The sequence below is a fragment of the Babylonia areolata genome, chromosome 11, assembly GCF_041734735.1.
Source record: "Babylonia areolata isolate BAREFJ2019XMU chromosome 11, ASM4173473v1, whole genome shotgun sequence".
Lineage (NCBI taxonomy): Eukaryota > Metazoa > Mollusca > Gastropoda > Neogastropoda > Buccinidae > Babylonia > Babylonia areolata.
The window spans coordinates 21,212,959-21,222,958 of NC_134886.1; the positions used below are offsets into that span (position 1 = coordinate 21,212,959).

Below are 10,000 nucleotides of genomic sequence, written 5' to 3' on the forward strand. Positions count from 1 at the left end.
ATATTGGCAAGTACTGGATGCGAACCTATGGGCTCACATTCTTTTGCTTCATAGGGGAACGCGTTACCGCTGGGCCCACACTCGGCACCACCTGACCTGACCTTCCCCATCTTTTCCACTCTCCCATCACCCATCCTCGCCTGCTTAGATGCCTACCTACCTGCCTGTTAGATGCCTACCTACCTGCCTGTTAGATGCCTACCTACCTGCCTGTTAGATGCCTACCTACCAGCCTGTTAGATATCAACCTACCCGCCTGTTAGATGCCTACTTACCTGCCTGTTAGATGCCTACCTACTCGCCTGTTAGATACCAACCTACCCGCCTGTTAGATACCTACCTACCTGCCTGTTAGATGCCTACCTACTCGCCTGTTAGATACCAACCTACCCGCCTGTTAGATGCCTACTTACCTGCCTGTTAGATGCCTACCTACCCGCCTGTTAGATGCCTACCTACCTGCCTGTTAGATGCCTACCTATATACCTGCCTGTTAGATACCTACCTACCTGCCTGTTAGATGCCTACCTACCCGCCTGTTAGATGCCTACCTATATACCTGCCTGCTAGATGCCTACCTATATACCTGCCTGTTGTGAATGAGGATCATCATCCATAGCGTCAGATTAGATTCTTCTTTATCATTCATTTCCTTTGTCTTTGTGTTCCCTCCTTTTGTGTTCTCTCTTTTCAAGTAACTGATCGACAATCAACGTTGTTCCATGTTTGTTTGTTTATTTATTTATTTATTTATCTATCTATCTGTTTATTTATCTTTTCATTCATTCATTCATTCATTCTTTCAATCATGCATACATTCATTCATTCATTCCATCATTCATTCATTCGTTCGTTCATGTATTCATTCATTTATTTATCTGTTTTTATGTGTACACATGCTCATCATTAAGTTTTCTTCATCAACTTTTTTTGTTTAGGTTATTTTCATTATTCATTCATTTATTTATTTATTTATTTATTTATTTTTGGTTACCCCTTTCCCCCGTTGCATATTGATGTTAATTGCTAACGCTTTGGACCTCTGTGCTAAAGAGGCAAAGCGAATTATAAAATACCTATTATTATTATTATTACCACGTTGTTTTTGTTATTGCTACGTTCATATCTATTTCTTTTTCTTCTTCTTTTCTTTTTTTTTCTTTTTTCGTTTATGGTTTCATTCTTATATAGCGTGACAGCTATAACGATTATGGCACCATTTCAATCTATGGCGTCATTTATTTAAGATCCCAAAACATTCCCAGAGCACGAAATAATAATAATAAAAAAATAAAAATAAAAATAAAATAGAGAGCACCATTTCAATCTATGGCTCATTTATTTAAGATTCCAAAACATTCCCAAAGCACGAAATAATAAGAAAAAAAATATAGAGCACCATTTCAATCTATGACGTCATTTATTTAAGATCCCAAAACATTTCCAGAGCACGAAATAATAATTTAAAAAAATATGGAGAGAGCACCATTTCAATCTATGGCGTAATTTATTTAAGACCCCAAAACATTCCCAGGGCACGAAACAATAAGAAAAAAATATAGAGCACCCATTTCAATCTATGGCTCATTTATTTAAGATTCCACAACATTCCCAAAGCACGAAATAATAATAATTTAAAAAAAAAAGAAGAAAAAAAAGAGAGAGCATCATTTCAATCTATGGCGTCATTTATTTGAGATCCCAAAACATTCCCAAAGCACGAAATGATAAGAGAGAGAGAGAGAGAGAGAGAGAGAGAGAGAGAGAGAGAGAGAGAGAGAGAGAGAGAGAGAGAGAGAGAGAGAGAGCACCATTTCAATCTATGGCGACATTTATTTAAGATCCCAAAACATTCCCAAAGCACGAAATAATAAGAAAAAAATAGAGAGCACCATTTCAATCTATGGCTCATTTATTTAAGATTCCAAAACATTCCCAAAACACGAAATAATAATAATTAGAAAAAAAAATATAGAGCACCATTTCAATCTATGGCGTCATTTATTTAAGATCCCAAAACATTCCCAAAACACGAAATAATAAGAAAAAAAATATAGAGCACCATTTCAATCTATGGCGTCATTTATTTGAGATCCCAAAACATTCCCAAAGCACGAAATGATAAAAACAAAAAAAAGAAGAAAGAGAGAGAGAGAGCACCATTTCAATCTATGGCTCATTTATTTAAGATTCCAAAACATTCCCAGAGCCCGAAATAATAAGGAAAAATAAAATAAAATAGAGAGCACCATTTCAATCTATGGCTCATTTATTTAAGATTCCAAAACATTCCCAGAGCACAAAATAATAATTAAAAGAAGAAAAAAAGAAGAAAAAAAAGAGAAAAAAAAAGAGAGCACCATTTCAATCGATGGCGTCATTTATTTAAGATTCCAAGTCATTCCCAAAGCACGAAATAATAATAATTAGAAAAAAAATATAGAGCACCATTTCAATCTATGGCGTCATTTATTTAAGATCCCAAAACATTCCCAAAGCACGAAATAATAAGAAAAAAATATAGAGCACCATTTCAATCTATGGTGTCATTTACTTAAGATCCTAAACATTCCCAAAGCACGAAACGATGAGAAAAAAAAGATAGATAGATAGATAGATAGAATCTCAAAGCACGAAATAATAATGATAAAAAAAAATATATATATATTGATCACCATTTCAATCTATGATGTCATTTACTTAAGATCCTAAACATTCCCAAAGCACGAAATGATCAAAGAAAAAAAGATAGATAGATAGATAGATAGACAGACAGACAGATAGATCTAAGAGCCGACTTTCTGAGACTAAAGAGGTCCCTTTGCTTATCATCAGTATGGCGGGTTGCTTCTGGTTATCTGTGGGCCAGGAGCCAGTTGTAAGCTCGATGTGCTTGTCACTGAAAATGTATGTAACTCTGTCATGCCAACTTCCAGACTTGGTTGTTGGAAGCAGCTGAGGACTCTCCAGAATTGTTTAATTTTCTGATGCTATGCCACTGGAATTATGATTAGACTTCAGTTTCCTTTTGCAAGCAGATAATTTCCTTGCGCATTATCTAAAAGTGATATGCAGGTCATCCGCTAATGAGACTAATTGCACCAGAGTCAACAACAGATAAGATTCAATATTTCCGCTCAAAAACAACAACTGACATAAATATGGGGTATGAAAATATGCATGCTGTGCCTCTCTCTCTCAAATGTTATCTTTCCGTTTTCTTTTCTGTGCCTGATTTTCTAAACACCTTTATAAAATGATCAGAAGAAAATGTTAGCATCTGATGTTTTACGTGTTTAGCCTGGAACTTATTCAGGATTTTTCTCTCTTTTCTTTTTCTTTTTTTTTTGAGAGGGGAGTTGGGGGTAGGAAGTGCAAAAAAAAAGAAACATCTTCAGCTGTGAGAAAAAAAGTGTGTACTTACATATTTTTTTTAAAAATTACCCTGATACTTGTTGTAAATCATTGTTTCGGATTGTCAAGAAGGCTGGGTTTTGTTGTATAACTGTGGTGTGTCGTGTTATGCTGTCCCGCGCTTTTTTTTTTTTTTTTCCAGAAATTGAAATAATCATTCCAGAAAATGTGTTGAAGAGAAGAAGAAGAGTAGACGAAGTTGACAAGAACAGAGGCAGATAGTAATGGGGCCACGCTTTTCTGTTTATGCCGAAAAAAAAAGAAAGAAAAACAAATAGAGAGAGAGAGAGAGAGAGAGAGAGAGAACACTGGACACTGAACTGTTTTAATGAAAAGGCCATTGGCCCATGTCAATAGGGGTGGTTACAAGTAAATGCATAGGCGCAAGACAAACATAACGCTATAAGCAACGTACTTTCAAAGCATTGTCTAGGAATATAGCCAAGCGCATGACCAATGATTTGTTTTCACTTGAAAAAAGCAATGTCATATTAAACAAAGACGGAGTATTATAATACTTAAAGGGGATATACTGTTGTCTCAGGTCAGCATATTGAGGGCATTGTAACACAAAGTGAACTTCTGTTTCTTTTTGAAAATCACAGAGAGGGCAAGACAGCTCATGATCTGTTACATTACGTTTAAAACGTAATTTATGTGGAGAGAGAGAGAGAGAGACTGAGAGAGAGAAAGAGAGAGAGAGAGAGAGAGAGAGAGAGAGAGAGAGAGAGAGAAGAGAAGAAGCCAAGTCAGGAATAGAAGAAGGAACATCCACATTTACAACCCGACCTCCCCCCGCCCACACACACACACACCCACACACACACACACACACACACAGACACACACACACACACACACACACACACACACACACACACACACACATACATACATACACATGCACTCTCAGATTGGTGAATTTAGAAAGTGGAATATCGACAGAGAGCAGTGTATGTTGTCTTTGTTGTTGTTTTTTTATCATCGTTTATTGGGTCATGATATTAGTTAGTTAGTTTGATAGCTAGTTAGTTAGTTAGTCAGTTAGTTTATCAATTCGTTCATTGATCCATTGGTTCATTGTCTTGGTCGTAACTACGTTGTCTGTGTGTCTGTGTGTCTTTCAGAGCGGGACCTCAGGTCAGGACGGGGCCGCCAGCAGATACCGATCGCCCTTCGTCTGCCACCGACACAGACACCACCATCTGCGCCGACGACCGCCCCTCTCCGCCGTGTGGAAGCGGCGGCGGCGAAACAGCGTATTACGGCGAACAAACCACGTGCCTGAGCGGCGGGGACATGGCTATGTTGGCGAGCGCTGACTTCTCGCCGGCACAACACTTCGCCACCGTAGACAGCAACACCGACGATGACTGTCTCATTCTGGACCTCAGCAGCAGCGGTGGTGGTGGTGGTAGTGGTGGTGGCATGCGCGACAGCGGCGCTCAGCGCTCCCCTTCCTCCTCTGCGCATGCGCCCACTGCTGACGTCAGGATGGGATACCCGGATGAGATGGTGGTGGATGAGGAGGAGGACGCGGAGAGACCCCTCGACCTGACCGTCACCAAGACGCGGGAGTTGTTCCGCCATGGCGGGGGAGGAGGAGGAGGAGGAGGAGGAGGCGGAGGTGTGGACCTGCTGTTGGGGCAAGCTCCGGAAGCCCACAGGGGAACCCCCAGCACCGCCACCACCACCCTCCTGCTGTCGGCGCTGTCTCACGGCGGGGTGCTGCACGGTCCTCATGCAGCCTCTGCCTCGGCTCCGGCAGCCAGCCACCAGCTGAGAGAGGCCCACTCCGCCCTGACAGGGATCCCCCTGAGAGAGGCCCACTCCGCCCTGACAGGGATCCCCCCTCCTGCCCCTCGCCCTGTATCCAGCAGCCTCTTCAACCTGTCCGAGCTGCCCGGGCTGGCAGCAGGACAGCGCGTCAGCTCCGGGGCGCAGACAGAGCAGCAGCAGCAGTTCCAGAACAAGCTGTCGGTCAGCGCTGCCACCGGAGGTCCGAGGTGGTCCGAGGACCTGCAGCAGAGCAAGCAGAAGATCGTCCAGCACTTCCTGTCCCTCCCCACAGGCCACCTTCACATCTCCGACATCCAGCAGGTTGCAGACGTTCGCGACAAACAGGCTGGCGGGGTCTTGAAGGCGGCGGCGGCAGCGACGACTCCTAGTAGCTCTTCGGAGGCTTTCAGACATGGCAGTCTGTCTTCGGCAGTTCCTCACCTGACTTCCTCTTCTTCCTCCCCATCGTCCGCCGCGCAGAAGTGTATGGAGCACTCTCAGCCCGCCTCTGGCCTCGTTCCTTCTTCTTCGTCGTCGGCAGCAGCAGCAGCCATGCAGATGATGTCCACGCTGACATCGCTGGAGTTTCCGGGCTCGGGGAACGTCGGGGGGAAGGTGGGTGCGCAGGACGAGGCAGCAGCGGCCCTGAGCCAGCAACCCACAGTGGCCGTGACGCTGTCCGCTCTGCCCACCTCGGCCTCCGCCATCCTGCTGGACGTCAGCAGCGGGGGCCTGGTGGCTGGGGCTGGGGGGGCTCTCACCGGGGTGTCCACTCTCAACATCCCCCTCATGGCCACAGGGGCGGGCGGCTTGGTGGCCATCCCCCTCCTCCACACCCTCCCCGAAGCTCTCGCCGCCGCTGCTGCTGCCGCCAACACTCAGGGACAGCCACCCGCTACCCCCTCTACCTCCTCCTCCTCCTCTTTTGCCATCAGCCAGCCTCCTCCTCCTCCCTCACAGGCAATGAACGAACTGCCCCCTCCCCCTCCTTACAGCGATGCAGTGGCGGCCAGTGCCCAGCCTAAAAAGTACAAAGCCAAGATGGGCCGACCTCGGGGCCAACCCAAGGCTCAGAAGACAGTGCCCAAGGACATGAAGCTCTTGACGGAGAACACCCTGTTCCCCGGGGTCTACACCAGCATCCTCAAACTGCCCTGGAGCAAACGATCCCGTGGGAAGTCTTCCGTCAAGATCAAAGACGTGATCGGAAAGGCGACACCGGTAGCAGCCTCTGCCTGTGTCCCAGAACAGCAGGCGGTCACAGAGCACCACGAGCCAGGGGAGATCACCGCCCCGGTCCACCACCACCACCACCACCACCATCCCCAGGACGATCCGTCCCACACGGCTTCCACAGCCTCCTCTGAAGGGCCTCCTCTGGGCGTTCTGTCCATGCCTCTGCTGGTTGCGGATCAGACTTCATCCGCCCCCACCATGTTATCCACCTCTTCCTCCACGTCATCGTCCTCTTCTTCCTCAGTGATGATGGTGTACCACAACAGCGTGATGTCGGAGCAAGGAAAGCCGGTCCGGAAGCGAGGCAGACCCCCGAAGCTGCCCGTGCTGTCTCAGCTGCTGACAGAGAACTCGGCGTACTGTGAGCACCTGCCCAGCAACGACGGTCAGCAGCACGTGCCCATGGACACCACGGGGGCCTTCAGCCTGATCCCTCTGGCCGCCCACCCTGCTTTTGATTCCTCCGCTGTCGCTTTCCCCACCAACGTCTTGGACTCTTCCGCCGCGGGGATGCCGCCGCCGGGGGGCCTCCTTCACGAACGACTGGCAGCATCAGGCATCAAGCAGGAGCCCATGGAGGTGACGGACTGTCAGGGCAACAGAGTGCTCCCTTCAGCGTCGGAAAGAAAAGAAGACTCGCTCCACCACCCGCGCCTTGACGTACACAGACTTCAGCACCTCAAGCAGGAAGCGGAGGACATGGCCGTCGTGGCCGTCAACTCCGGTGACGCGAGGGACGTGAACAACAGGCACGCAGAGGTGAGGAGGAATGCTGACGTCAGTGTGGCTGACGTCAGAGATGCGGCTCGTGGTGGTGTTGTTGTCATGAGTGCTGACGCCATGACAAAAGACGGTGTGGACGGTGTCAGAGGAGAGGGTCATTACGCGTGTCAGGAGACGGCAGAGGCACCTGGGAGCGCGGACCGGGGCGAGGGGGCCGCGGAGGGGTTCCAGGACCCCACCCTGGAGACCCGCTTCCACATGTTGGCCAACCAGTTGGGGCTGGAGATCGGCAGCCCCTACCACACCAGCCTGGTCTACGGGCAGTCGCCCACAGCCGCCGCCAAAAACTTCCTCTACCAGCCCGTCATGGTGCCCTCGCAGGCCATGGTGGAGATGAAGCCTCGCCGGAGACAGCTCAACAACCTCATCAAGCCCAGCGACGACTGCGTCTACACCTCCTTCCGCATCCGGCCACGCAACTCGGGGCGCCGTGGAGGGAAGCGAGGAGGGAGACGCAGAGGTGCCGCTGGCAGCAACAGCAACAACAGCAGGGGGTTGGGCAGCTCCAAACTGCTCAACCAACAGACTGGGGGAGCTGCTGCTGCTGTGCAGGAGGAGGAGGGGGAGGAGGAGGGGGAGGGGCAGCTTCAGGCAGCCAAAGAGTCGTACTACAAGGAAGGGGGGAGTGAGGGTATGAGGTCAGGCACAGGGTCAGTGTCAGGGTCGGGGTCGGGGTCGGCGGTCATCACCGAGAGGATCCCAGGGGCTGGGGAGATCCCCCAGCGCCTATACCAGGACCTGTACCACTGCAAGCTGTGCAACGAACTGCTGCCCGTGGACAACTCCCTCCCTCACACCTGTGTCGCTCCGGGGTCTCCTCCGCTGTGCTCCTGCGACGTGTGCGGAACCATGTTCCTTTCCAGCACGCCCCTACCCGCCGAAGGAGGACCCAGACTCTGCGAAGACTGTACCCGCAAAAGTCAGCAGCAGCAGCATCCGGTGCCCACCTCTGCAGCAGAAGACGACACCTGCTCCCAGGACCAAAGCTTCTCGGAGGGGTTTGCCTGCCAGCCGTGTGGAGTCCACTTCGTCAACATCTCCGACTACATCCAGCACCGCCGCAGCGCCCACCTGGACAAAATGAGCCGCGGCGGCCACGCCCGCAAGACCCACGCCCTGAAGACCCTGCCCTGCCCGGCCAGGGGCTGCCCCAGGCTGTTCCACATGCACGCCGAGCTCAGCAGACACCTCCGGAACGACCACCCCGAGGAGGAGGAGGCGGCGGACCAAGTAGTGGTGGACCAGGCCGGTGGTGGGGTGGTGGTGGTGGTGGGCACGGAGGCTGGAGGAGGAGTGGGAGGGGACACCACCACCACCACCTCCTCGCCCACCCCCTCCTCCCCTTCCCACCAGGACAGCTGTCAGGATGTGGATGTGGAGACCATCCCGGACAAGGACGTGGCGGCGGTTGAGGACGGTGCTGAGGAGCACGCGGCCCAGTTCCTCTGCTCGCAGGCGGACTGCGGGCAGCTGTTTCCCACGGCTCTCCAGCTGCTGGAGCACGTGCAGGCGTGTCACGAGGGGGTCAGCCAGTGGCCGTGCCCTCTGCCGGGCTGCTCGCGCCAGTTCGGCACGGAGAGGCACCTGCGCGTGCACCTGCTGGTGCACAAGGACGAGAAGCCTCTCAAGTGTCCCTTCTGCCACTACCGGTGCCGCCAGAAGAACGCGCTCAACTGGCACATGAGGAAGCACCCCGAGTCGGCAGGACAGTATCGCAAGTTTGCCGGCATGACCGCAGACTCTTGAAGAGTATCATTTAGTCCCCCACCAGGGAAGGAACTGGGTTCCTATACATCTTGCGGTGTGTGCCATGTTATGTCATGTGATTTCATGTCACGTCACGTGTCCAGCTGCTGCTGATGAGGGAAACAGGTTGGATGGTGGGTGAGTTAGGGTGAGGGTGAGGGTTGACTGAGGAGGCATGAAGGAAAAGAGAGCATTGACTTTTGCCGTCACCAACAGCACATCATCATCATCATCATCGTCGTCGTCGTCCTCCTCCTCCTCCTCCTCATTATCACCACACGACGGAAAAGTCGTGGATTTATGTCTGGCAAAGGGAAGGCTTAAAGGCAGACACAGCATCCATTCAATGAAGAGTCTGACTGACTCGACCATACAAATGAATTTACTGAACATTTTCTAAATCAAACTACATCCTACACATTTCCATCGCAGACAACATCCTAGGCATCGTTGATTTGAGAATACGACTCCCTAGAGTATGGAGGCTATTGTTAAAGATCCATACCTGCTGTGTCTCGGTCTCTCCGGCCTAGCAGCCCGTGTATTGGGCGTAGGCGCAGGGAGAGACTCTGAAGTCAACCCAACGGTAGCAAGAGCTCAGGGCTAATAAGAGAGCTTCAGAGCTAAAGAAAGAGAGAGAGTGAGGCTTGTAGGAATGATGCCTTCATAGTGGGGCTGGGGAGAAATATTGAATAAACTGTTGCCTGGTGTAAATCGTGACCCCTTGGCTATTATCATGGAGAAGCCGTTGTCACCGAGACCTCTGTGGACTACGACTGCTGAGCATCTGTTTTAACTCGCCTATCTTTCTTGGGTGTCTCTGAACAATGTACCCGAACTAACCTGTGTGATTTCCTTGGTACAGACCATAGACTGTGGACCCTGCTTGTAGCTCGCTTTAACTTCTGGGTTTGACAGGTTTGTGTTGCGACTTATACTGCCCTGCATTTTACAGTCTGACACTGATTGGTCAGTTATGGCATACCAGGATGCGTCCTGCCAGACCGAGGCTTTCAAATTTTAGTCATTGAAACAGGCTTGA

The 10,000-nt window shown here is 50.0% G+C and overlaps 1 protein-coding gene across 1 annotated transcript in view; it reads left to right on the top strand.

The window, feature by feature from the left end:
- Positions 1–10,000, top strand: part of LOC143287596 (uncharacterized) — a 20,673-nt gene that overhangs the window by 10,431 nt on the left and 242 nt on the right. The window contains exon 3 of the mRNA XM_076595705.1: positions 4,542–10,000. This exon is cut by the window's right edge and continues 242 nt beyond it. Coding sequence (XP_076451820.1) covers positions 4,542–8,958 — 4,417 coding nt within the window. The 3' untranslated portion in view covers positions 8,959–10,000. The remainder of the gene's footprint in view (positions 1–4,541) is intronic.